This window comes from Zonotrichia albicollis, chromosome 13, assembly GCF_047830755.1.
Source record: "Zonotrichia albicollis isolate bZonAlb1 chromosome 13, bZonAlb1.hap1, whole genome shotgun sequence".
In the NCBI taxonomy this organism is placed as follows: domain Eukaryota; kingdom Metazoa; phylum Chordata; class Aves; order Passeriformes; family Passerellidae; genus Zonotrichia; species Zonotrichia albicollis.
This window is the reverse complement of record NC_133831.1, coordinates 13,792,018-13,820,005: the sequence shown is the minus strand read 5'-3', so window position 1 is coordinate 13,820,005 and position 27,988 is coordinate 13,792,018. Positions and strand designations below refer to the sequence as shown.

Here is a 27,988-nt window from a genome sequence, read left to right as displayed (position 1 = left end):
GCTGCCTTGCTGTGGATACATTACCTGTGCGATGACAGATGAGTTGTTTCACGCTCGGCAGGGCCTGGGAGGTTCGGGCCTGGGTCCCAGCGCTCGGTACGGCTGAAGGCGCTGAGAGCTCCAAGGGCAGCCGGGCTCCTGGGGAGCTTTTCTCCGTGCGCCCATCACCGATCACAGCCTTCACTCTCGGGAGCTGCAGCGGAGCCAGCCCAGCGTAGCTCCGGAGGAAACTGCCGGGAAAAGGCATCCGGGCGACCCGCAGGGCCGAGGCGGCTCCCGGCCGGGGGCTGGCGGCGGCACTGGGCGCGGCCTCCCGGCCTGGGCCCGGAACCCCGCGCACCGGCCCGGCTCAGGGGCGGCCCCGCGGGGCGCAGCGCTGGGCCCGGCCCGCGGGCTGCCGGCACCATGGCCGCGGGCGCAGGGGCGCGGCGGGAGCCGGGAGAGCCGAGCCTGACAGGAAGCGCGGCGGCCGGCGCTGCGCGGGCGGGCTCGGCCCTCGCCGTCCCTTCCGCCCCCGGCCGCGCTCCGCCCGCGCCGCCCGGCTGCTGGCGGCGGCCCCTCAGGTGTGCGTGGAGGGAGCGGAGCGGGGCGGCGCTGCGCTCCCCTCGCTGTCTGGCCCGGCCGCCGCAGCCGCTCGCAGGCGGGCCCGTCACGTGGGGCAGCGGCGGCGGCGCTGCGGTCGGGTCTGTTCTGTGCCACCTGCCCCGGAGCGGCAGCGCGGGCCGGCCATGGGGCCGCGCCGGCCGCCCGCTCCGCTCCCGGCTCCCCGGCGGGCCGGGGCACCGCGGGCCGGCGGCGCCGCCGAGGACTCCTGCGGCTCGGCGTAGCGGCTCGGCGGGCGCGGAGCCGCCGCGGTTCCCCCCGCGCTGAAGGGCAGGCGACAGCGACCCGCCATGGAGAAGGCAGCGGCCGCGGAGCTCCGTCAGGGCGCGCTGGCGCCGCTCACTGCTATCTGCCTGGGTGAGTGCGGCCCGGCCGCTCCCTGGCGGCGGGGCACGTCCGGGCACCGGCTCTGGGGACCGCTGGGCCCCCTCCTCCCCTGCGGGAAGTGCCCGTGGGGCGCGGGATGGGACGAGGCTGCACCGCCCGAATGGTGCCGGCCGAGCCCCCTCCCGTCACCGCTTCCGAACGGGCCCCGGGCCGGCGCGGCTCCGCTCGCTCAGCGCCGCTCGGGCTGCCGTGCCCGGCCGTGTGGGGCCGCGCAGAGCGCTGCCGGATCCAGCGGAACCCATTGCCTTGCCCTTGGCTCTGGAAGCGCTGCCATAACCTCGCATAGCCCTGAATTAAAAAAAAAAAAAAAGTTTAGGAGGCATCAGCGGTTCTTCCGTGGGCTGTGAGCTTGTGCGGAGTGCGGTGCGGGCTCGGCCAGGTACTGCCCGGCGCTTCTTTTGAGTGGCAGCAGGAAGAAACATTTCCTCTCCCTCCGTGTCTCTGCCATATTCTGCTCTCTTCCCTCCCTTCTGCTTGAAGCCGTTGCTTTCCGCTCTGCTTCTCAGCAGGTGTTAATTTATGGCAACGTGATGAAGCGTATCGCTGCTTTCCAGTCTGTCAGCCCGTTCAGGCAGGGCATGGTTTTTGTTCGGCAGAAGCGTCAGCGCCTGGCTGTGACAGGAAGGAGCGAACGACAGGCCCGGCGTGTTTAACAGGGACACGAGAAGTTAGGAGCTGCTGGAGCTGCCTTAACTCTGCCAGGGTATCCTGGTGGGGCAGCGCATCAGGAGCAGCTGAGCAGAGCTCTGCTGAGCCCTCCACACTTACTTGGTAAACTGGCACAGCTCCTTGATGCAGAATGCTTTAACTCACATCTCTGTGCTAATGAAGTGGATTAGAGTTAATTTTTAATAATCCCGAGTGACAGTTACTATTTGTTGTGCAAAGGATCAGAAAGGGATATCTTGTGGCCAGACTGCTTGTTCTGTAAATCAGACTGCTTGTTTGTGTAAAAGTGCTTTCTTAACATCAGCGCTTCCTTAAGCACTTCCTTAACATCAGCACTTACCTAGAAAAATGTAGGAAGTTGAAGTTTAAAGGTTGCTGTGGTTATTTCAAATGTATCTAGTTTAATTAACGTAAGTGCAATGTAAAAAGCTAGCTAAACTATAAAACACTTTGAACATCCAGGTCGCACAACTCTTCTTTTTTGCAGAGTCTTAACAGGATTTCAGAGATGTGCACAGCATAAGGATAATATCTACTGCACTTCTTATTTAAAGTTAGAGAAAGATACCTATTTTCCCTCTATCTCTGAATTTCTTACTGTTTTTTGGGGGATGTTTTGGATTTTGAAAAATTTTATTTAGGTTTTTTTTTTTTGTGGCCCAGTCAGACCTTTCTTAAGCCTGTTACTAGTTGACATAAATAGCATGGTTATTGTTAAAATGACTAATGAGATAATAAAAGGTTATGTAAACTCCAGAGCTGAAGTGAGAACACTTCTTGTGTTTAGGTGTGGGTGATGTCAGGCTGAAAGTTTAGTAGATTTCTGCTTTCTATGACTTCTAGAATTTCACTGTCTGGCTCTTCTTTTCAGCTGGAATGTTTTATTCCTATTCCTTGCACAACTGACAGTAGTGGAAGTTGAGAAACATGAGAGGTGGGAAGTTTGTAAGGTATTTTGCTTTAGTGAACCCATAAGAATTTAATGCTGCTACTTTAACTATTTTTATGTTTTACTTCCTGCTTGTCTGTCCTTTCCTTTCATCCTTGTTTTTGGTCCTTGCCATGCTTTCCTTGTTTTCCCTCGGGCTGTGTGTGGGTGTTTGGTGTCTGTACCAATGCACTGCCACTGACCATTGCTGTGTGACCTCATCTGTAAACTGCTGCTCCAAAGGCTGGAACTGGGTTTGTTTCAACTGCTCTTTTGTGCAGCCATTCTGTTTATCATTCTTGAGAAATTCTGGAGGACATAGAAAGTTACCAAATAAGAAGGAATCAGTGAAACTGAAGTCTCTCCTTCTGGCTGTAGGGAAAGCCTGGTAGCTGTCATTTGGTTTTGGAGGTGCCAAGATGTAAATTTCCCTTTTCATCTAAACAGCCACTTTCCAAGCTGAAAACCTCACCCTGAGAATTATTTAGCAATCCACATGAATGGCACAGTAACTTTCCTGCATGGGGTTCAAGCCTACTGAACCACTTCAGGGATTATTTCTGGCTTTCCCATAACTGCTCAACAGTTGAAAAAAAAGGGCATCTAGGAAACTTTCTAATACTTGAGTGTCTCACCTGTTTTATTTTGACAAGAGACAAGAAAATCAGCAGGGAATGGCTGTTCTTTCTTACAGGCCTCTGCCAGTTTTGAGAGCTGGGTGCTGGTTTAACAGTGCTCCTGCGGTTTGATTTCATGGTCTTGAGTGAACAAAATGGGTATTGGAAACTGTAAACATTCAGTTGCTTGGGAAAATATCTGGTGTGAGACTTGGATTTTATTTTAAAGAGCTATTTTTGCTGACTTCTTGAAGAACTTGCAACTGCAGCCAATAAAAGTTTTTTTGCAGAGATAAAGGAGTATTTTTGGGTGTTCTCTTAGGTATCTGCCAGGTGTGGTGTGCAAGCTGCCTATATTTACCACTGCATTTGTGGTAGTAAGCTGGGGGTCTCTGTTTAAAAGTCCTCTGTAATGCAGCTCTGAGTTGGCTGATTCTACTCTGTTATGCCCCTTGTCTTTATCCTACTTATTTCCATTTAAAGGGCAGAGGGGCCTCTTCTAAGCCATGTGAGGAAACCTCTGCTTCAGAGCTTGTTTCTGTTATGGCTGTTGGGAGTGTTCAGGTGGGAAACATAAAGAAAGATTCCAGTGGTAGTACAGACCCAGACTCTTCCATACATTGTATCTTCAAACCCTCCTTTCAGTTGTGCTGATATTAGTTCTGCAGAGTATATTCCTGTACTTTCTCTGGAGCAAAACCAAGTATTTGACTTCTCATGAATATAAATTTGTGACACAATCATGGATTAATTTCCTCTCAGTCTTTAGGACTATATTACTATGGTTACAGAAGTAGTGGCACTTTAATACTGGATGAGGAAATGTTGTGTTGCTGTTGCTGCTGTGATCCTGAGTTTGTCACAAACGGATGTGCTGTTGGCCAGAGTTAACAGGGCTGTTGTTTCCTGGTACAGGACAGGATTTTTGCTCCTAGGTACTCTTACTCACCTAACAGAGCAAACCAGCTCTGTGAAAGAGGAAATAATGACATGGCACACTGTTATTGTCATATAACAAATGTTACAGATGTTAGCTAATTATGTAATAAAACCAGTGCTGTTAGGGTCCTTTGAACATCATAATAATGCTTATTAACACAAGTCTGTGGCTCAGGTGTGTTTCTCCTCAAGCTGTAGCATTACATAGACTGCCATTCCTGGTTTTGTGTATTCCTAAAAGCTCAGTCCCAAGACTTAGAAGGAGGGGGAGGTCACTTGTCCCTGGGATAGAGCCCTGAAGTCTGTGATGAGTGGCCCCAGGAGCAGTCCTTCTCTCTGTTTTGTAGGGCCTGACCTCATCCTGAGCTCTGAGGTCCTCCCAAAAGGAGAAAATCCAAACTGGATAGCCAGATATGAACCATGGAGGGACAGCTGTAGGCACCTGGGCTGCTGCAGTGTGGTGGTGACTGAAAAATGTGACTGGGCCTGAACTGGGGAGCTGAGGGTTTGTTTTTTATTTCCACCCCTTCAGTACTTCTTGTACCGGTTTAAGTTATAACAGAAGGTAGGGCAAGGGTCATTGTTTAGGGATGTGTTTGGACAGTTTGAAGACAATGGGGGCCCCCTCTGAGCCATAAATAGTGTTAATTGTCAGCTGCTTCCTAAACGACTGTTTAGAACAGGGATGGTTTCTCTTCCTCTCTTCTCCTATTGTTGGTGTTTAAATGATGTTTTTAACTAAATTCTTGCCAAGAGATTGCCTGTTAAAAGATTTAGGACTTAACATGTGCAAAATAAAGCCAAAGTGAGTTCTCAGGCTGGGATGTTGTAAATGAAGTTTTTGGTAACATTTTAAACCTTTCTAATTTTTTTAAGCATTTGTCATTTTACTAAAGGCTATTTTTGTAGATTACAGATTACTGCTGAAATGAGAGCGGTCAGTGGGACACGCTGCGTGGGGAAATTAAAAGGGAACTACATGTTAATGCTGACTTCTGGAGCAACAATGACACAGGACACATTTTCTTTGGCAATAACTACTCTTTCCAGATCACTTTAATGGTATACACTGTGAGAGGAGACTTGAGAAAGTGAAGAGTCTTTGGAACTTAATTTGCAAGTCAGATATGTATTGCAAGTACTGCCTCATCCTGTTTTGATTGTATTAGTGGACCTTGTTGAAAACTTCATTGCTTTTGCTTAGTCAAGGCAATCATGTTAGCTTGAGCAGCTGATTTTCAAGGTGACATTTACCTGGGGGGAGCAAACTTTGCTGTATTCAGAGAAGTATTTAAGGATAATAATGGCGTTTTAATGTGATTGTTCTTCTGTGTTCTGCAATTAAAATGAATCCTATGGGAGATCATTTAAAATAGATTGGCAATTGTTTCTTTTGGTAGCTGTTTCAGAGATACTAAACTTCCACTGTGTATTGACTTGTTTTAGCTACAGTGAAGGATAACAGTTGATTACACGACTTGCCTGTGCAGATAAGCAAAGTTCTTCTTGGGAAACTGGAATGCATTTGTGCTAACACCCCAGGAATGGTTAACTATTGACTGCCACCCTGTGCTGCTAGAATTTGTCTGAACATTGTTTTTCTGTCTTTACACAGTGAATCTCTTCCTGACTGGGAAAATAGAAAGTGCTGTTACCTCATTAGGTAAGACATACTTTCCTTACCTCTATTTCCTGTTCATTTGAGCTATTACTGTTTCTTCCTCATGCAGAGAGATGTTGAAAGAGTGACTTTTTAAATGACATTTGTTTGAGACAGACTAACGATGACATTTTTGGAAGTTTAGGACTTCAGGTCTTCCTGGGCTTTGTCCCGGTGTCAGCCAAAGTGAAGGATCTCTGTCCCGCTGTCCCCAAGGCCAGGGATTACCATCCTGTTGTCACTAAGGAGAGGGATTGCTGTCCGGCTGTCCCCAAGGCTTGGGTGGCTGTCCCTGTGCCAGGGCTGTCCCCATGTGTGCTCGGTGGGGGGACAAGGCCAAGGTGCCATGCGGAGGCCACGCCACTGTTCTGGTCACTCTGGCCCTGTCTCTGTCCCTGTGTTCTGGTCTCTCCTGGCCCTGTCCCTGTGCTCTGGTCACTCTGGCCCTGTCCCTGTTGTTCTGGTCACTCCTGGCCCTGTCCTTGTGTTCTGGTCACTCTGTCCCTGTCTCTGTGTTCTGGTCACTCTGGCCCTGTCTGTGTTCTGGTCACTCTGGCCCTGTCCCTGTGCTCTGGTCACTCCTGGCTCTGTCCCTGTGCTCTGGTCAATCCTGGCCCTGTCCCTGTGTTCTGGTCACTCCTGTCCCTGTATTCTGGTCACCCTGTCTCTGTGCTCTGGTCACTCCTGGCCCTGTCCCTGTGTTCTGGCCACCCTGTCCCTGTCAGGCTCCAAGGGCTTTGGCCATCACCCTCTGTCACACGCTGCTGTCATTGGTGGTGCTGCTGTCATCGGTGGTGTCACTGTCACTGATTGTTCTCTCATCTGGTTGCTGTTAAATTGTGAATTGTTCCAGTAACAGTAAATTGTTATCTCAACCCCTAATCTGTGTTTCATCTCTCTCACCTGAGGGCTGGGGGACAGGAGTGGCTATGGGGTTTATTTTCCACTTGGGTTTAAACCACAACAGGATTATGGACTGCATCATTGTCAGTGATAGATAAAAATTGTAAGCTTGAGGCTGAGGTTGTAGTGCTGGCTATGTTTAGAGGAAAACTGTGTCTGGGAAGTCTGCCTGGGAGCACCAAGTCAGGGAGAGCGGCTCATTCCTGAAGAAGCTAAAACAAGAATATTAAAAATGTCTCATGAATGTCAGTGTGGAAATTTAACCAGAATCACAGCACTTAGTGTAATTTCCTTCTCTCTAGCAGTGCTGTGACTTAGTGATATTATGGGAACATTGCAGTCAGGGTCTTCTCAGTGATAAAACCTTCTTGTGATTGTCAATCCACTGTCATATGTGTAGATGTACTTTATTCCCAGAGAGGCTGCAACTCATATTAAAACTGAAAATGGCAAATAAGGGAGATAGGAGGAAAGGATATTGGAGAACAGAAAAATAATTCTAGGACAGTAGATTGAATAATATTGGAGCTTGAGTGTTCAAGTCAAAATTGGGGGTTGAGAGAAGGTTTAAATCAGGAGAAGGTAGTAATTTTATGATTAGGTAACCTGCTTAAATTAAGCCTTAAATTAGAGGAAGTGTGGTCAAGCCATGCAGGACATGTTGTTTGCAAGACAGTATTTTCCATTGTTTCCCTGGAAAAAGTACAGAGTGTCACTTATATCCTGTATGTTCTGCCTGGATGGTTCTTTAGCTTTTGATGGAGTTTGGCATCTGTTTGGTGTAGGATGCATGAGTTTACAGAAAGTAAATTAAGTAATTACACAGTTACTTACTGTTGTTGCTTACTTGGACTGGTGACACTGCCCCAGCCTAAAATATGTAAAGCTTCTTCCAGTTGGCTCTGCTGCTTTTTAACACTTTCTTTTCACTAGAAATAGAGTTGTAACATCTGGCTTTTATTCCTCAAGTATGCTGAAAACCTCAGAGTACTGTAGCCTTCATGTTTTCTTGTCTTCATACAGTTTTGAGTTAGCTTATTTCCTGATGGTGTAACTGGAGCTTGGGATGAAAATGATCCACAAAGGTCATTGCACCAGAGGGATCCATCCCTGTGCAGCTTCTCTGACCTGTGCTCACACCAAGCCAGGTGGGCCTGTTGATGGAGCAGTGTGAGCTCAGGTTTTGTCACATCTGTAGGTGGAACCCTTGGACTCTGCCTTCACTGGCTCTGATCAGGGACAGAAAAAGCCAGCTGGAGCCTGGGCAAAGCAAAGGGGAGCCTGAAGTCTTATTTTCCACAGGCATAAGGGATCTGCATTAAACCACGTGTGCAAGCCCCCTTTGAGGGAGCATTGTGAGAACTTGGGGAGAGTTTCCTGCTGACACTGAGAGCTACTTGAGGAAATGTGTATTGCCAAGAATTTGGGTTTGAGAGGAGGTTCCTGTGGCAAGTGCAAAACATCTTTTATCCTGGAGCAGATGGTTGGGATGTGTTCCTTGTGACTGGTGCAGAAGAATGTGAAGCTGCAGGATTTATTTTTGTCTGGGATTGTCTGAAAATGTATTCCAGCACAGCATAGTACCCTCAGTTCTGTCCTTTGCTGAAGCTTAATGTATGTTTTATTACAGTTACTCTTGCAAAAATAAGAGTAATATTATTAATGTAAAGATTTTGGAAATTTCATTGTACGTATTTGTGGCATACTTAACTGGCAGAGGGAATCTACTGCTGTTTACAGTAGAAGAAATCCATTTGATTGTTACAGAAAGCCTCATTAAGATTTATGCCCTCATTAAGATTTATATCCTCTTGACAGAAACTCTCTGAACTCAAATCTCTTCTGGCATTTGTTTAAGTTTGGGGTTTTCTTTTTCTTTGCTTGTTTAGTTGTTGTTGTTGTTTAGGGTTTTTTTTAACTGTGGAAGATTTATTATTGTTAATTATTTCATAATTTATGTTTTTTTTAAAAACGCCATCTCAGTAAAGTTTTTGGTGGGTTGGTTGGACAGTCCAGGAATTTGTATTTTTATGTTTCTTCAGTAAGCTAAATTTAAGCAGTGGGAAATTTAAGCACTGTGGAGTTTTTAGTGAATTGGGATTTCACTTTTCTTTTAGGTTTGTGCAGAAAGGCTGTGGAAAGACAGCGAATTGTTGAAAAAGTGTTATCACTATTCTTTTGTGTTGTAACTGATGATAAGGTCTACAGAATCCAGGACTGTGCCTTTCTATTTGGGAACTTCCCTTTCCTTTAGATGTTTTGGCAATTTGAGCAGGCCTTTGTTTTCCTGAAGGAATCACAGTGTCATGTTGAAGCCCTAAGTATTTATTAACACAGTACTTAGGCACGTGTGTGATTTTGCAGACTTCATGGCCAGGAGCTGAGGAGGGAATTGGGACCCTTTTATTAATTATGAAGCTCCAACAGTATAAAATTCTGCCCTTGTGTGGTTTTACCGTTTTGTTGTTAGCACTGAAGGCTGTGTTTAGTAAAGGTATTTCTTTCAAAATTTAAGTGTGTGGAAAAAGAGCTGCTGAAAGCTGTGCTGGGATATTTCACCTTTTCTTCCTTGCAGCAGTCAGGGCACAAGGAGTGGAGGGGCAGGGGCTGCTTTAGGAGGAGATCAATTGATGCTTGCAAAGCCTGTAATAATGAGCATTGGTGGGGAAAAAGGCACCAAAAACAGGAGGCAATTAAGTGAGGTTTGGGTAAACACTACAGTGGTTTTGGGAGGGGTGTATGTGTGTGTCCCCAGTTTGCTCCAACAGGTTTAGGGGACCGTGGATGTGTTGTTAAAACAGTGTAATTAAGTTTTGGCAATACTGTCTTGGTGTCTTTTATAATGACAGTGTACCCCATAATCATCTGTGCCCAGAAATCCTTCCTGTATCTCGGAGGGTCCCTGGCCAGGAGCGGTGTGTGTGTGATGAGGTGTGTGTGTGTGTGGTGTGTGTGAGCTTCTGTGTCTTTGAGTGCTTTGTTGAGTTTGTGTGTCTGTGAGTGTGGTGTGTGCTAGTTTGTGTGTCTGTGAATGCTTGTGTGTGTCTGTGACTGTGCTGTGTGTGAGTTCGTGTGTTTTTGTGTGGTGTGTGTGTCTGTGAGTGTGGGTGTGTGTCTGTGTGTGGTGTGTGCTAGTTTGTGTGTGTGAGTGGTGTGTGTGTCTGCATGTGTGTGTGTCCGTGAGTGGTTTGTGTGTCTTTGAGTGTGTTGTGTGCTAGTTTGCGTGTCTGTGAGTGGTGTGTATGATTTTGTGTGTCTGTGAGCGGTGTGTTTGTGTCTGTGTGTGGTGTGTGCCAGTTTGTGTGTCTGTGAATGGTGTGTGCGAGTTTGCTTTGGCGCGTTGTTCAAGAGCTGCCCGAGCAGCCTCTCTGCCCCTGATGGTGGCGGGCTCGGAGATAAGGGAAGCTGCAGCGACGCCGTTTCTAGCCCCAAGCTCGGTGTCTTCTGAGAGGCAGCAGCAGCAGCCATCAGCCATTTCCAGCCCCGGTGCCTGTCGGTCTGTCCCCTCCCCGCGGTTTCGGGACCCCGGGAGGACAGGGCGCTGCCGCCCGTTCCAGCCGCTGCCGGCCGAGCATCCTGCCCGGCCGCCCTCTGACTGCCCCTGCCTCCAGCAGCACAGGTGCCCTCCGTGAGCTGGCAGCCTTGAACCCACAGAACTTCAGGCAGGGCTCCAGCCCACAGGAGATAAGCCCAGTGAGAGATAAGAGAACGGAGCGGGGCGGTGGAGAAACGACTGACACCATTTTCCCTTTGTCCTTTGACTGCATGCACACCTTGGGGGCTTGTGCTTGGCAATTTTTGTTTGGGGTCTCTTTTTTGTTTTGGGGAGTCCACAGGGTTGAGCAGTTTTGTATTCAGTCGTTATTTGCTGTTGTTTCTTGTCGTCGTTGGATTAGGAACGGTGAGAAGCAACGGCATTGACTCTAAAACTCAGGAGGCGCGAAGTGAAACTTTATTAGGAACTTCAGATATTTATAGGCAGGATTGTTCACCCAAAATGACTGGTTCTCAAACAACACCCCTCTCACAATTGGTTTAATTAGGAACAACACCTAGTTGTCCATAAACATCACATACAACATTCCACATGTTCACAAACACCAGGTGTACAGACTTGAGATAAGAATTATTTTAATTCTTTTCTTTGAGCTTCCCACAACTTCTCCAGGACGATGCCTGGGAAAGTTCTCTGTTTCTCTGTCTCTGACTAAACTGTCTCAGCCACAGTTTCTGACTGTTGCTATTCTGCTTTTTAGTAAAGGGCTGTTTTCTCACTTAATCTACTTACATTCATTACTTATTTCGATCCCTGAGGGAGATAGCTAGACCCAGATGCTTCTCTTTTAAATTGTCTTAAGCCAAAACAGATATTAATTCAGATTTGCGGTCCATTCAAATCAGGACCCTTGGCAAGAGCTAAGCAATTGTCCTTTTGATTTTGAGTAGGACAAGTCTGAAAAGCTTGATATGTGTCAGAGGGGCTAAGGCCGTGGTAAAGTATTGGCAACAATAGCCATTGTCAGATGAGCTGCCAAAAATGGCATTTAGTGTTAGTGCAGCCCTTTCCTTGCTATGGCCTTAGATTTGCACAGCTACAGTTCTTCTGGTGAAAGGAAGAATCTGTTTCTCTTGTCACTTGTTTTTTTCTTGCCTCACTTTTCTATCAGATGTGCAGTGTTAGTAAGAAAAAGCATTTCTCACTGAAGACCTGAACTGTGATGTTACAGAAGATCCTCTACATAAGGAAATGATTACAAAGGAAAATATGTAGTGATATTACTTCAGAAAAGCTGGGATAGTAAAATAACTATTGCTCAGTCTTTGTAATTACTTCCTAAAACTGAGAAACAAGTATTTGGGAGAATAATAGCTCCCCTAACTACACTGATGGATGTGTGAATGGAAGTGCTCATGCAGAGCCACCAGCCTGTCAGTGGGACTTCCTCAGAATAGAAACTAAATCAGTTTTGTGTAATTTTAACTCTTTTTTTTTTTATTGCAAGTACTATGAATAAGGGATATTAATCCAGAACATAATATGGTACAAGGACAGCAGAAATATTTGCACAGGTGTCACTGGAAGCTTCTCGATAGTGCTGTCTGCTGTATTTGTTCTTTCACTTTCTGTTTCCTTCCCATTTTGAAGTGTTGTTAACCTGGCAGTCAGGAGATGCAGCCTTTGCAGCTCCTTTATGTTTGCTAGCTCTTGGTCCTCTGCTACTGTGATATGTTGATGCAGTAACAAGTATGTGGAGAAGCACAGTTATAGACCCGAAGAAACTGAGAATTGGAGTTGGAAAGTCCTGTGGATCTTAAATTTCTTTTATAATTCTGTAATTGCAACTGCATCTCAGTATTTGCCAGCAGCTGGCATGGAGCTACTCTCGTTCTAGAAATGCGATAACAAAAATCTTGTTCTTGTTTTTGTAACTTCATTACTGCAAAATATTTGTTTGGAAATAGATGTTTTCATGTATTTATGTATTCTGTATGTTTTTTTGGCCTTTGAAACTAGTAGGAATTATATACTTGTATTTCAGTGCAATGCTCTACGTGGAGAGTAGAAATAATAGCATTTTTATGTTTTGCCTCAGGTAAGTTACTCACCTGGTGCTTTTTGTATTCCTGTGGCTCTCACTTCAAAAGTGCTTAGTGTGAACAAACAGAACAGTGCCAGCCTAGGTTCCTGAGGGGATGTGCTGCAGCCCTGCCACCTGACCTGACTGCAGCCAAGCAGCTGTGCTGGTATCCTTCCTCCATGCCCCCAGTGCAGCCAAATCTGATCCCAGCTGGGAATTGAAAGCGGTGTATTTGTGTGGCTGGATTTCAAGCCATACTGTAAATCTCTCATTTATAATGCAGTGTATTTGGATGTGTATGAGGTGACAAGGTATAGGCAATCTTTTTTTCCCTTTCTGTATTTTTCAGCTACAAGAATGTAAGCTTCTTTCAAAAATGAAATATTCAGCTGCAGTCCACAAGTCATGCTCTAGATAGTAATTTGTTTTAAAAATAGTTTAAATAATATTTTTGGAGAATGTTCAGAATAGCTATTGCATTGCAGAGAATTTTCCCTCTTGTAATCTGCTTGGAGTGTGTTTTCTTATCAGAACAGCTTTTCAGCTTGTCCTCAGAACATTTAATTTTCATTTTTGAATTGCTTAATTACAAATTAAAAGTATTTGATAAAGCCTGCTGTTTTCCATAGGAAGAACTAAATGTGCTTTGAAAATGCTGAGCTTTATTTGGCCTTGTTTGCTCCTTTCCCTGTCTTGAATTTTTTCCCATCTATGTGGGTTCAGAAGGAATTTAGAGTACTTTAGTAATGTTCAGTGAAAACATTTAACATTGGACTGCAGTTTACTTTTTTGTGGGAGGTGTGGGAGTGTGGTGGGTGGTGATATTTTTTTAACCCTCACAAACTCTTCATGTGGTTAAGAGAATAAACAGCATGGCCAGGAACATGGCACAACAAAATGAGTTCCTAGTTACTTTACAGTTAATATGAATGTTCTTCACTTGCTGGGTGACCTGCCTAGGCTTTGGAGGCTGGTCAGAAGGATTTCTGTATCACATCCTCTTGGCAATCCATGCAGTAATATTGATTGTGGCCTGTGGTAAATTCATACAGGATTATTGATTGGTCCTGCATTGAAATGCAGGTTATGCTTACCTACACTTGGTGTGGGTGTCTTAATTAAAAAACAGGGCAAGGAAGAGAGCAGTAAGGGGATAAAACTGTTCACTCTCATATGTCTGCAGTCTCCAGAAACTTGATGAAAGCTCTTGAAGCTAATATGAATTGTTGATTAGTCAAAGCCTTAATAATATTATTTTTCTCCCTTTATTATCAGCTGCTTGCAGTGGAGAGCTGGAACAGCACACAGAGAGACGGGGAGTCATCTACAGCCCTTCCTGGCCATCCAACTACCCTCCAGCCATAAACTGCAGCTGGTACATCCAAGGAGATCATGGAGACATGATAACAATTAGGTATGGCTGGATATTTGTGGAGGTAAAGCACTGCTTTGCTGAAACAAAACAAAATGGGAGTTTACCTGATACACCAATGTGAGGCTGTGTTCAGAGGCACTGGCTGATCAAAGAGAGCTGAAATTGGTTACCCTGGAACATGGTTCTAGGTTGGGCACCTCTCTCTAATTAAAAATGCTTCACTGTAGCTTATTGGTTACCCTGGAACATGGTTCTAGGTTGGGCACCTCTCTCTAGTTAAAAATGCTTCACTGTGGTTTGTTTCTGTAGGCTGCTCCTGACATCTGTGATTACAGAAGTCACTTGTGGTCTTTTAATGTATTTATCTTCACAATGCCTGTGTGAGATTCCATATAGCCCTGACATTTGAGGGAGTGGGAAACAGCAAATATATTTACTCACATTATATAGTCCCCCTTCCCTTCATTGCTTATAAATAGGAGTAGGTGAAGGCTATAAAACCTGCAACAGCTTCAGTGGAAATGTAAAATTCTTAGAAAAAAAATAGCATTTTCACCAATGTCTTGAAATGGTGCTATGCTTAATAGACAGTTGAAGATAATTATTGCTTATTGTTACTTGTTTACCAAAAGATACATGCTTTTCTGCTTAATATTTATTTCCAACAAATCAAATAACAGTTAGCATTTGTGGTACAATTTCAGCTCAATTCTAGAAAAATGCTCTTCAATAAAGACTAAAATGTACTGCAAATGGTTTGTGAAGAATCTTTAGGGTATAATATGAGCATACTGTGAATGTGCCTAATTTCTCTGGGCTAGTGGTGGGGTCCTTCATGAGCCAAGAATTTCTTACTTAAAAAATAAAACCTAGGAAAAGTTTTTTGGGTGGGTTTAGCACTGCTAAACATCTGACACCATCTGCTCATTTTTTGCTCAGCTGCTTAAAAGGGTTGCAAAACCTCTTCAAGTGCAGATGCTCAGAAATTGAAAACAAATCTGCCACAAATGGAAAATAGGAAGGCTCCAGCATCCGTGGTTCAAAATAGGAACTACTCACCAAAAGTCATGTAGTAAATACCTGCCAGCATTTGAAATTCATAAATAGAAACATGCTTTTAAACCCCCTTACACTACATTGGATGTGGGGAATTTGTTGCAGAAATTGTTGGAAGCTGAGAAAGCAGGCAAATGAGAGACAGGACTTGACTCTGGAGAATAACACTGCAGTTTAGGCTGTGAAAATGTCCCAGAGTCCAGTTAGAATTAGAACTCTCTTCTGCAAGTGTGAGTGTAACAGGCTGGAGAAACAACAAATGAGGTGTGGCAGCTGGTAATAATGTGTGTACAATTCAGATGTGTGCACAGCAATATGAATGGCAAGATTTCTGAATGGGTTTGTTTTCTCTCACTGAGTGCACAGCCATACCTGCCCTCCTCTGCACATGCAAACAATAGAAACAACGTGTTTGCATCCCAGGGACTGGTGATGTTGTGTTTGGGACTATAAATGTGCTTGGAATGACTCACTGCAGGTATGAAATGCAGAATGTTACAGCATCTGAGGATTCCTTGACAAGGCTGTTGCCCTTGCAATGGCAGGGATGTTAAAGGAGCTGACTTGCCTAGGCTGGGGGGTTTCAAATGCAAACATGTTTCTGCTTTCCAGTTGGGTATGCTTCTTATTCTAACAATGTGTTGGTAAGGGCATAAGAGTAGCTTTTTACATTTTCCTAGGAAAATCAAACACAGTTGTTGTGCTAACATCTGCATTTTGAAAGGTTTCAGAAAAGCCCATCTCCTTTGTGTTGTGTTACACAGTATGCACTTCCTTTGATCTTGAATTCTCATTGACAGCAAGACAGCGGTGTTATGTAAGGGAAATATAAAATGAGATACAGCAGGAGTCTTTAAGGGATAAAAATGCAATTGAAAGTTTTTTTTTTTTCTAAACTGTTTGCACTTGGTGGTTATTTTTTATAAACCTATTTTTCAGCAGCTTTCAGTAGAACAGTGACCAGATCTACATGTGTGTGTAAGATGCTGTCTTCTGTGGCCATCTCCTTTAGAAGCTATGTCTTAATGTCTGTCTTTCATGTGTTTTCTTCATATCCTCACATTTCCATGCCTATTGTTTTGCTTTATAGTTTAATTTTTATAAATCCTTGAGGGAGCTCTCCCATGAACAGGAAGTTTATGTTCCTTAGGCTTATATCACTCTGTATGTATATTCAATAGTTTCTTTCAGGTTTGTGTGTCTGATGGAATGGTTCTATTGAGACTGTGAACAAGCTGTAGCCACTCTTTTCCAGGACTGTGTTTTATCTCTTTAAATTCAGCTGGTCAGTTGCTAGTTTTTGTTTTGGAAACTATTTGATTTTCCCACCCATTTTCTCTATTTTTGTCCTTCTTTTCACAGAGGATTATATAAAACCATGTCAGATCATATAAACACATCATATGCAGTAACTGCCTCTGTACCATCATTTACAGGCTTTATAGGTTTATGTTTCCTCACAGCTATGAAAAAAAATTGTTTAGCAGTTGCTGTTACTTGATGGTTGTAATTAACCCTGGTGTGGCCGGAGTATAAATTTATTATTTTATTACTGGAATTTAGGGGACTGCAAGTAAAATGTTCCCCATGTTCAGAATTCAAGATAAGAGTATTGAAAAGCAATCTCCTTAGTGAGCCACTCAAGCTGTCTCTTATTAATTGAGGTGAGGGGATCACCTTCATTGGCTTTCACTTCAGTGGCTTTGAAAAAAAGCAGTTGTCAGATACCATTTGAGTTTCAATTTCTGCATAAAATTGAGGCCTGCTCATGTATTCTTGCTGGTCTGTAATTGTGTGAAGAGTTAAAGGGACTGCTCCACAATCTGTTTACCAAATTTATATGTTTCAGAACTTGACATTAATTGGAGAAAACCTCACAATAGCCATTTAGTTGAAGAAATAGCCCCTGCTAGGCAGTGTCTTGTCTAAGGTTATGCAGTTAGCTGCTGCTTGGGAGCTGGGAGTGGGATGGAGCTCTCCTGACTTCAGGTCCTTGTGCTTCAGTGGTTAAGCAGGAGTTTTTAATGAGCCAATTAAGTCATCAGTTGTTCACAGTCTACACTGTCTGTGAGAAGTTGGCAAATAGAAATAACTTTTTTTTGCTTAATTGGTTGAACGGTTTTATTTTGGGACTGTGCTTTACTGACCTATCCATAATATTTATTCTCCAATTTTAAAATTAGTTGAGAGGGCCAAATTGGACATTTACTTTTTTATTTATTTACTAATTGCTTTCATTCAGATTTTGCATCCCATGTTTGTCCTTTCCCAGTTACTAAGAAAGCTTTCTTTTTCTTTAATCTGTAGTCCCTCGTGCCTAAATTACTGAAAGGGTTGTGGAGAATTCCCTACATTATTTATAGAAGTACTTTTTCTTCCCTAGCTGCTACTGTTCCTTTCAGTGCAGATGGCAAAAAACTAAGCTCTGCTAAGCATTAGTTTTGCAGGAAGCACATTCTTCTCATATGTATATAGATTATTAATGTGTGTTTATGGTAGTCTGGTTTAATGGAGTATTTTCCAGCAATGTAAAAATAGATAATAGGAAGATACCATGGTAGGCTGTTACTTCATGTGAGTACATAGGCAAAAACTGGTATGTATGAGTAATACAGTAATTTCCTGTAAACTCCTGGAGGTCTGTTTACTGTTGGTTCTTCTATTTCAGTGTCATTTCACTGGAAAAAGATTCAGATGAGTTTACTGATTTCTGCAGAATTCAGTAAAAACAATACTTAGTGCTGCATTTCTCAGTTCACACTGGGTTGTTCTGATCCTCAGATTCTGAATACTTTCAGTGTTTCATTGGCTGTTGTTGTACTTCTCTATAAAAACGTGGAAGAGACATTCCAAGAGCAAGACAATAACATCTTTCAGGAGTGTCGCAGACATCTTTTCATTAAAAATCCTTTCTTAGGATTTTTCCTCCTGAGAAGCTGAGAGGCCTCAGGAACAAAATGCAGACAATGATTATCTGCTGCTGTGGAATGCAACAGGTGCATCTGGGATTGGTCTCATGTGGTTGTTTCTAATTAATGGCCAATCACAGCCCACTGGCTCAGACAGAGAGTCTGAGGCAGCTGCCTTTGTTATGATTCTTTCTTTTCTATTCTTAGCCAGCCTTCTGAGGAGAACTTTTCCTTCTATTCTTTTAGTGTAGTTTTAATGTAATATATATATCTTAGAATAATAAATCAAGCCTTCTGAACATGGAGTCAACATTCTCATCTCTTCCCTCACCTGAAAAGCCCTGTTTTCACCTGAACACCATCACACAGGAGAAACAAAACCTGCAAATTTTGATCCAATAATTTTGATCTTGTACACCAGTCTCCTGCTATATTCCTGTATTGTTTTGGAGATCCACAGGTAGCAGTGAGAGCAGCCTAAGGCCAGGCCATTTTAAAGGATGTTCTGTGATGGGTGTTGCATTTTGTTTACATTCTAGCTCTGGTGCTGGAAATACCAGTGTTTTACTGCTTTTCCTCTCCCTGCCCTGTGAACTAGGGCTGTGTGCTCTGCTTGTGGGGAGCAAAAAAAGCCTTGAGGAAAGGCAGGTTCTGTTCCCTTTATCACCAGGTGCCAAGGGTGCATTTATCACCAGGCAGGGGAGCCTTGCTCTGTTACTGAAGCCCTGGGGTGGAGGGGGTGTCTGGAGCAGGGGTTGCAGGGGGTAAGGCTGGAATGGAGTTTATTTAACACCCTGTGCCCTGCAGTTTGCATGGTAGGATCACCCCTGGGTCCCTGTTCCACTCCTGCAGAACTGTCAGAGGGCTTTGCTGGGGAGGATTAGGGACTGAGCAGAACTGTCTTTGCTTTTCCTCTCAAATCCTGTGCTTCCCTGCCCAAGGTGTTTAAAAATACTGTGGCACTGGCTGGTGCTGCATGAGATAGGGATGATGTTACACATGAGTACTCTCAGTATGGCTCCTGCTCCTTCTTTCATTCACAAAAAATGTAGATTTTTGATACAAAAGGTCTGGGACTTCCCTCAAGATCAGTTCCTACAGGCTTGAGTACTTTTCCAAAGACTGTACAGTGGCTGTGTAGTCCTACAAGCAGTACAAGCACAAGTCTTTGTCCTGTATTTCCAATGTATACCAATACCCATTCAATCCTTTTGATAGAAAAATTTGCATTCCAGTTTGACAAAGCTCAGCTGAGTAAATAAATGTTTTGTGGGTAGCAGGATTAAGTTATTCTTCAGAGGATATAACAGAGCAGCTCTAGATCTAATTAGAGATGATGAAAGAAGTTAAGCAATAGAGGCTGAGTGCAGTATTCAGGAGTCTTGGCCAAAATAAATCATTAATGTCAGAGTAGAATGGCAGAAACCTCTGACACAAAACCTTGTCACAAATACATTATGAAGTGAAGCCAGATTTTATATACTTACAAGTGCAAACATAGGTATTCAAATTGTTTTCATATTTCTTTAGAAGATAGTGGTTTTTTTGTGGTGAGAGCTTGTTCAAGTATATAATGCTTTTGTCTTGTAAAATCACCATCAATGTAAATGAGGAAAATTATGCTTCTAGTAGGGGTATAACTTAAAAGGGTGCTGAAATAGTGACAATGCCTTAATCAAAGGAAAGTTTGTTGAAAATACATCTGTTGATTAGTTTGCATAAGGGAGAACATAATTGCTTTGACTTTGCTTTGTCTCTTAGCAGAAGAAACTCTCTAACTGCTTTGGTATCTATTACACATAAAACTTCACATTAGAACAAGAACACACACAGAGAAATTGTGTTTGAAACTTCTGGGCACTTGGGATTAAGATGTTTGTTTTTGTAGCAGCGTTTGTTCTTGTGAATATTCTGTATTTCCCTTTTTGAATAGCAAGGCATTTTTTCCAGTAGCCTGTGTATCTCTGAGAGGCACGGTGTTCTTGGAGAATCTTTAACCACAGTGGTTCCTTGCAAGTCTGTTCTGCCTCATCACCCTTGTACTCTGTGGCTGAAGTTTGGATTTGTCAGTGAAGAAATGTGGGATTCTGCTCTGAATCTGAGATCCACAAGTGATGCTCAGGAAAATCAGTTATCCTCTGTATGCCTGGGCTTCTGCATTGGAAGCTGGAACTAAAGGTTGCTCCTTTTCCACAACCAAAAAAAGCTGTTTATTAGCAATGTACATTGCTAGACTTCTAAGGTGCAAGTAAAAGGTATTAATTGTACACAAATGCAGCCTCTTGAGAGTATTGCTGTCACCTGCAAAGGTGTTTGTAAACAAGGTATGTGCATGTGGCTGACTTTTCTACACTATTCCTTGGTATGAATCTTGAAAGTGTTAAATATTTTTCTTTTTCTCCTAGAAAGAAATGCTTTTTAAAGTAAGTTATAGACAGCTTATTGTGTGGGTACATTCTCCCCTTGGGTTGTGCAGTCTGTGTTGTGTAACCATGCTGAATTATTTACTTGATAGACAAAAGTAGCTCTTTTCAGCAGAGTGAGGAGAATGAGTGGCTGTGGGACCCAGTGGGAGTGCTGGGAGCTGGGTAAGATAGGAGAACAATTTGTTGACATCTCTAAGGGTCATTATGGTACATCTAAAATAACTACAAAAGTAAAGCACCAAAAGATGTAGTAAATGAACTTGTTTGTAACATACAAAAATAAAAATTTTTAGTAATTCCCCCCCCCTTCCCAATTTTCAATTTCCATTTCTTGATTTTGTGACTGTTCCCTTTTCTTAAGAACGTCTGTTGTTGGCATATGGGTATTTCTAACACTTAGTCAAAAAGTTTTCATTTAAAAATTCCTATGAACAATCCTCCAAGGAGATGATAGAACCCCTACATGATGTGTGGTGCCAAAATGAGTCACAGAGAGCAAAACTGCTGTGGTAGCTCAGTAATGCTGGCTCACATCTCACATAACAAACAAACTTGGTGTGAGTACCTACAGCTTCCCTGATGCTTTGGGTAATTCCTTTTCATGGTGCAGTGGCTGTTCACTTCTTGGTCATTAAAAACATTTTATGCAGAGCACCTGTAACAGAAATGCTCTGGTTTATCTTTGAATGGCTGAGTACTTAAATCTTTTTATTTTGGCTGCACAGTCATCTAAAACTTCCTTGCAAAATATGCTGGTTTCAGAAGCTTGATGGGATTGCTTATAGCAAAGAATTAAGTGCTGTGGGAATATTTCCTCACAGCTGAGAAGACATACAGAGGTTGGTGGGAGAAAGAAGAGGAAGGACATTTCTGGGTGGAATGTCCTTGCACATATGTTGTTTGTCATCTCTTAATTTCCATTTTAACTTACCTTCTCGTGCTCTTGCTGATAACATTTTTTTTTTGAGAGTTATTAAGCCAATGTATTTGGCAGGACCTAGAGGTGTGGGTAGGCTGTCTCCTGCCTAAATGAATTAGCTAGTTTACATAGTTGCTGTTCTTTCCCTTTCAGCTTCAAAGGTCAAGATCAGGCAGGCATTGACAGCCTGTTGTAAATACACATTGATATCAGAAAATTCTTTCCATTATCTTTTTCAAAGAATTTGTCTTTGATTTTGTGAAAAATCATTTAGGGAAAGAGTTCTGTATTTTGCAATACCTTTTCTGCCTTTCTGAAAATTCTGTCTAGATATTTGCATGGAGTATGCACAACTTCTAGCAAGTTAATTTGGTGTAGCTGAGTTAAATAAAAAAGGACCAAAATTCATTTCTAAGTGTTCTGAACAGTGTGCCCTTTCCTAATGAGTATGCTTTTCTGTGCAGTCTGCAATCTGCTATTGTCATTGCAGATTGCTGCATACAAATGCAATCTGTTTCATCAGACAACAAATACCACATCTGGTTCCTGAGCCACAGGTAGGGGTTATTATCCAGTTGTGTTCAGTGTTCTGCAAACAGACAGGGCTCCTCTTTGCACCAGATCAGCTGCTATTGAATAATCACTTGGCTTGTGTCAGCAGAAGGGTTAGAAATTTGACTGTGTTCTAGTCTTGTTTGCTCTGCACTTGCACTCCCAGAAATAGAATATTTTAATCTTTGAATTAAAACATAATGGTGTTAGATTTTAGGTTCCATTTCCACCCCTATTCTCTTCTTGGTCTCTCCTTGCCCATCCCTGGCTCACAGAGTGGATTTGTCTCTCATACTTAGCCCTTTAGGATTCTTTGTACTGCTTTCAATTGTTCTTTTTCCAAGACAGTGGTGAACCCTGTCATCCCTAGTTTCATAACTTGTACAGTTGGAAGTAACTGCTGAAATTAATCTATTTTCTGTATAATTTATTCTGGAATTTTGCTTTTCCTCATATCTGTATTTTAGGAAGCAGTTTTGTTCAAGGACTGACTGAAAGAGGACTCATTCTTTCAGCTTTTGGAGCTACTTTGGTGTGATGTTTATGCTTATGAGAGGGGTGCTCTTCCAAATTAGGGGATGTGCTTTGTTTCTGTATACTCAGGGTGGTATATAGAATGTATTTCATTATCTTTGAATTGTTACCTTTATGTCAGCACTGCTTGATGCAGAAAGTCGGCCCAATATTGGAGTCTCTTTCTCTGTTAGCCTTTGCTCCCGATACATGTCCTCTTTGTAACTTGTGCTTTCTTTTGTTCTGAACAGCTTCAAGAACTTTGATTTGGAAGACTCTCAGAAGTGTGCAGTAGACTGGTTGATGATTGGCCCATCTTCCAAGAGGGAGGAGTACAAAGTGTGTGGATCTTCTATACCTCCATCTTTCATCTCTGCAAGGGACCATGTGTGGATATTTTTTCACTCAGATGCATCAAGCTCAGGACAGGCTCAGGGATTTCGCCTTTCTTATATTAGAGGTAAAATCTTGGGGGGTTTTTTGGCTTCACTTCATACTCTCTGTGGCAAAACTTGCAAGACAGGAGTACTTTTTTTTGACAAGCATCTTGGGCCGTTGATGACTGTAAGGTATTGGTGGGGTAACACTGATATTTTTTATATGTGGCTTTTTAACAGTGTTGCTGAAGTGTACTGGCCTGACTAATTAGCTTGTGACATGCATGATATAGATGTTAAAAAGTGATATCAGATCGTTCCAAAAGTTTTGATAGTGGTTTTTTTTTTGATACTGATTTTTTTTTTCTTTCACAGGAAAGATAGGTCAGGCTGCGTGCCAGTCAGATGAATTCCACTGTGCAAATGGGAAGTGTATTCCCAGTACCTGGAAGTGTAATTCCATGGATGAGTGTGGTGATAGCTCAGATGAGAAGAATTGCACTGTCCCCCCAACAGACCCTCCATCCAGCATCTGCCCCTCAGGAATGTTCCAGTGCAGCACAGGGCACTCCACCAAATGCTTGCCAAATGAGCTGAGGTGTAATTCAGTTAAAGACTGTGGGGATGGTTCTGATGAAGATAATTGTCCTGATCTTTCCTGTGGCAAAAGGCTGGGGAATTTTTATGGATCTTTTGCTTCCCCAGACTTGTTCCGTGCAGACCACAGCAGGTCAGACCTTCGCTGCACGTGGTACGTGGACACGCAGGACAACCGGCACGTGCTGCTGCAGCTCGACCTGCAGCTGGGCTACAATGACTATGTGAAGGTGTATGATGGCATTGGAGAGAGAGGTGATAAATTAATGCAGACATTCTCACACCACAACAACAGGCACTCTGTGAGTGTGGAGTCCTCCAAGGGCCAGCTCACTGTCTCGTACCATGCCCGCTCCAAGAGCACTGGCCATGGATTCAATGCAACGTATCAGGTGAAAGGGTACTGCCTGCCTTGGGAGCACCCTTGTGGAAGTGATGAGGAGTGTTTCACAGATAAGCAGCATTGTGATGGCTGGTGGCATTGTCCCAATGGCAAGGATGAGGAGAACTGTCCTGCTTGCCAGAAGAATGAATACCCATGTGAAGGAAACAGTGGGCTTTGCTACTCAATACTTGACCGCTGTAATAACCAGAAGAACTGTCCAGATGGCTCAGATGAAAAAAACTGCTTTACTTGCCAGCCAGGAAATTTCCATTGTGGGACAAATCTGTGCATCTTTGAGACCTGGCGCTGTGATGGGCAAGAGGACTGCCAGGATGGAAGTGATGAGCGTAACTGCCTGGTGATCGTCCCCAGGAAGGTCATCACAGCTGCCCTCATTGGCAGCCTCGTGTGTGGCTTGCTGCTAGTCATAGCACTGGGTTGTGCATTTAAATTATATTCTCTGAGGACCAGGGAGTACAGGTAATTGTTTTGCTTTGTTGATGTTTTTATAGCTGTGGTGGTTTTTTCTGTTTTGTTAAAAGGAAAAGAGAGGCAATTCTTAACCAGAGAATTTGCAAAATGCTATGAAATCAAATCCAAGGACCTGATGACAGCTAAATAGTTTTCACTGCATTAGACTCAGAGAAGATTTCTGGGAGTAGTGAGTGGAAATAGCAGCTCTTCTGTGGTCTGTGAGAAGTACATGGTTATTGTGCAGTATGGCAGAATCTGTTTGTGACCTCATCTGCCTTTTCCTTCTCATCCCCTTGCAACAAACCCTGTGCCCCTGCCAAAAACTGAATGCTGAACTGTTACAGTGAAGTCTTCACTGAATCTGAACAGCCATTCATCCCTCCCCAAATACTCCAGGTCTCAGTTCTGCTTAAAGCAATGTCCTGCTGTGGTGGGGCCTATTCTCAGTGGTTGTCCATGGTATAAGCTGTGCCCCTTTCCCCTGGTTCTGTGTGCCTCATTCTGGGTGTAGTGTGTGTGTTTCTTTGCCTGGGAGAAGTGGGTTCTGCCTTGTAGGATTCATAAGGAACTTTCTGGTTCCCATCTCCTCACCTGCACCAGCCCTGTGCTATGCTGCTGACACTGTGTTTTGAACAGTGTGCTTTACATTCTCTCCTGATCAAATCTGCACGATTAACGACCTGCAAAAGAGCTGCTGTGCTAAGGTGGGAACTTCAGTGCCTCTGTTGTGGCAGGACTGGCAAACCTCTCTGCACTGCAAGCTGCCCTGTTGTGTGATTGTTTCCAGTTCTTTATGTTTTTTCCAAAATAACCTTTGGGCCCTAGCTGAACAAGTTGCTGCTGTTACTGGCACAATTACTGGCCACTTGAAAAAATTTCAGTTGTCACAGTGTCCAACCTGAGACTGCACTAGAGAGTTTGCTGGTTTGATTAATTCATGTTTATACCCTGTAGTCTTCATCCTTTTGTTTATTTTTGCATCCTGATAAGATTTTCATGTGGTTTTACTCCTAGCATGAGCCCTTTGGCAGTGCTCTTATATAGTAGATATTTTTGCCCCTGACAAAGGAGAGGAGTGATGAGGATGACTCCATCTTATCAGAAGGCTAATTAATTACTTTATTATACTATATTATTCTATATTATATTACATTACATCTAAACTGAACCTGCCAAGCACCCGTGACTGTCAGCTGACAGGCCCAACACACACACCTGGATCCAATTGGTCAGTGAATCAAAGCACTCACACCAGAATCCATCAGGTAAACAATCTTCCACAATGCATTCCCCTTGCGAACAACACAGGAACAGTAAATGAGATAAGAATTGTTTTTTCTTTCTCTGAGGTTCAAAGAATGTGAAACCCAGAAATATTCTTGGGAAGAATTGTTTCTTGCTTTTCTCTGTGAAGAGAAAGGTGGCAACACTTTTATACATTAGTGTGAGGGATGCAGACAAGCTGTTGTTGTGTTCCATGTTTTCTGTGTGTTCTGTTGTGCTCCGTGTTTTCTGTGTGGTTCTGTTGTGTTCCATGTTTTCTGTGTGTTCTGTTCCATGTTTTCTGTGTGTTCTGTTCCATGTTTTCTGTGTGTTCTGTTCCATGCTTTCTGTGTGTTCTGTTGTGCTCCATGCTTTCTGTGTGTTCTGTTCCATGCTTTCTGTGTGTTCTGTTGTGCTCCATGCTTTCTGTGTGTTCTGTTCCATGCTTTCTGTGTGTTCTGTTGTGTTCCATGCTTTCTGTGTGTTGTGTTCCAGAGCCTTTGAGACTCAGATGACACGGCTGGAGGCGGAGTTTGTGCGGAGGGAAGCTCCACCTTCCTACGGCCAGCTGATTGCACAAGGACTCATCCCCCCCGTGGAAGACTTCCCTGTCTACAATGCATCACAAGTATGCAGACAATTTCTATTTCAGCAGCCAAACTGCTATAAATTAGATACAATCAATCTGGAACTGTATTTCAGTGGCTAATTATATGGAAGTAATATAAAAATGTGTATGTGTTACACAGAGCTGAAGAGCCACAGATCTTGCTGTGGGTAGTTTTGAACACATTTTTATATATTTTTAATATATATTTTGAACATATTTTGAATGTATTTGTTGGGAAGCAGCAGTGAGAATCACTTTTGCTGTACATCAAGGTAGAATGGAGAGATAGAAAGGTCACAAAGTGGATAGAAGAAAAAGGCTTTTCAAGCTGATACTGTAAATACACCTGAAATGATAAGAAAATAAAGTCTCTATTAGCAGGATTTTTGGAAAATTGTTAATTTTCCAAAATGATTGGTTTTCATTTATAGGTAAATTACACTGGCAGGCCACTAAGTCATTCTGAAAACTCCTTTATGGTTCAGAAGTACCCATCTGAGATACAGTTCCTAATGTGATAAAACACTTGTAGTTTGTTACTCCAGTGGGAAATTAACTTCCTGGACAGACAAGCGTAGCTGAAACTCATAAAGGAAACACTGTAAAGAACAGAATTTGTGGCTGCCCTTCCCTGGCACTGTTCAAGGCAGGGTTGGATGGGGCATTGACCAACCTGGTCTAGCGGGAGATGTTCACATCAGGAAATTTGGAATTAAACGATCTTTAAGGTCCCTTGCAAGCTAAACCATTCTGTGAATCTATGAGACTTCTGGTACAGACAGAGCTGTCTTTGGTTTTAGAATGAAGGGAACCCCTGATGCAGGGAATGGTTGGCATCTGACTCCATTGATTGAGAAAGTTGAACTTATTAATAACTTATAACTAATAAATTATTAGTTATTATATTAAATAATAACTGCTTTATTAAACTATATTATATTCCATTAATACTATATTATATTAAAGAGATACTATACTACAAAGAATACTAAAGAAAAACCTGTGACTGTCTCAAGACAGCCAGAACACAGCTTTGAGTGATTGGTTATGGTTAATTAATATAAACAACCATCCCCAGTATCCAATTACCAAATCCCTTCAGGTAAACAATCTTCCTAACACATTCCACATGTGCAAAAACAACAGGAGCAGCAAGTAGGGATAAGAATTGTTTTCTCTTCTTCTGTCTGAGTTTCTCCAGGAAAAAACCTGGGAGAGAGAATGATCTCTCTCTGTTGAGCGAATGTGAATGCTACATTTGGTGTTCTCCAATAGTTTGTTAGATAATACGCATTTAAGAAGCAAGCACAGGGATGGAGTCTGAGTATTGTGGCAAAGTGGAGGTATTCATGGGGAGAGGAGGGTGTAGCAGTCTCTGCAGTGTGTGCAATGCTGGTCTCTCCTGTGCCTTGCAGGCCTCCGTGCTGCAGAACATCCGCACGGCCATGCGCAGGCAGATGCGGCGCCACTCCTCACGGCGCAGCTCGTCCCGCCGGCGCCTGGGCCGCCTCTGGAGCAGGCTCTTCCACAGGCCCCGGGTGAGAGGACAGATCCCCCTGCTGACACCTGCCCGCACCTCGCAGACCACCCTGGGGGATGGCATCATCAGCAGTGCTGCTGGGACTGCTCGGAGCCCTCCCCCTTCCCCAGCAGCACCCGGCTCCGAGGCCAATGGCCAGGCCAGGGCCCCACAAGAAGCTGGATGTAGCAGCCTGCAGCCAGAGACTGAAATCACAGAGCCATCGCCTTCCAGCACCTTCCAGCCAAATACTTGCACAGCAGCACACGCAGAGCCTGAGGCTGGACACACCAATAAATCTTTAAGTGCTGACTCTGACCGAGAGCTTAAGCAGTGCAGTAAAGCAGATACAGGAAAGGCTTTCAGAGATCCTTTATCTGAAAGCGTTACAGAAACGATCCATGGAGGGTCAGTATCCAGGAGGACTGTCCCAGAGGACAGTAGTTTAAGTGGAAGTCATCCACTGAGTGAAGATCCATGTAGATTACCCTTAAAAAAGTGGGAGTCTGGTTATCCAGACAGCCCTATGAATGTTCATATCCAAGTGAATGGACAAAACCAATGTTGCCCTAACTCATACCAGGAGGAGCCTTTGGGTGTTCATGCAGCTTGTTGCCATTCTGTGGAAGTGCCAATGTTACAGTCATCTACTTCCCTCTCTGAAAACAATACCAGTGATGATGAATCTTTACTTGTTTGCTAATAAAAATTTTTGTTTTGTCCATGTA

At 43.5% G+C, this 27,988-nt stretch overlaps 1 protein-coding gene across 2 annotated transcripts; it reads left to right on the top strand.

Annotated features, from left to right (window-relative positions):
* On the top strand, positions 1-27,988 carry LRP3 (LDL receptor related protein 3). Of its 2 annotated transcripts, none has more exons than XM_005492541.4 (7): positions 1-960; positions 5,759-5,806; positions 13,561-13,699; positions 22,287-22,495; positions 22,788-23,874; positions 25,627-25,759; positions 27,157-27,988. In XM_005492541.4, the coding sequence occupies exons 1-7, from the start codon at positions 894-896 to the stop codon at positions 27,961-27,963; spliced, it is 2,490 nt and encodes an 829-aa protein (XP_005492598.1). In that variant the 5' UTR covers positions 1-893; the 3' UTR covers positions 27,964-27,988. The 2 variants fall into 2 exon arrangements, with proteins under 2 accessions (XP_005492598.1, XP_074407178.1); XM_074551077.1 differs by lacking the exon at positions 1-960 and adding an exon at positions 2,572-2,593.

Coding starts and splice junctions, on each gene's coding strand:
- LRP3 (XM_005492541.4), top strand. CDS start 894: ATGGAGAAGGCAGCGGCCGCGGAGCTCCGTCAGGGCGCGCTGGCGCCG. Junction 13,700..22,286: donor GGAGACATGATAACAATTAG/GTATGGCTGGAT, acceptor TGTTCTGAACAG/CTTCAAGAACTTTGATTTGG. Junction 23,875..25,626: donor CTGAGGACCAGGGAGTACAG/GTAATTGTTTTG, acceptor GTTGTGTTCCAG/AGCCTTTGAGACTCAGATGA.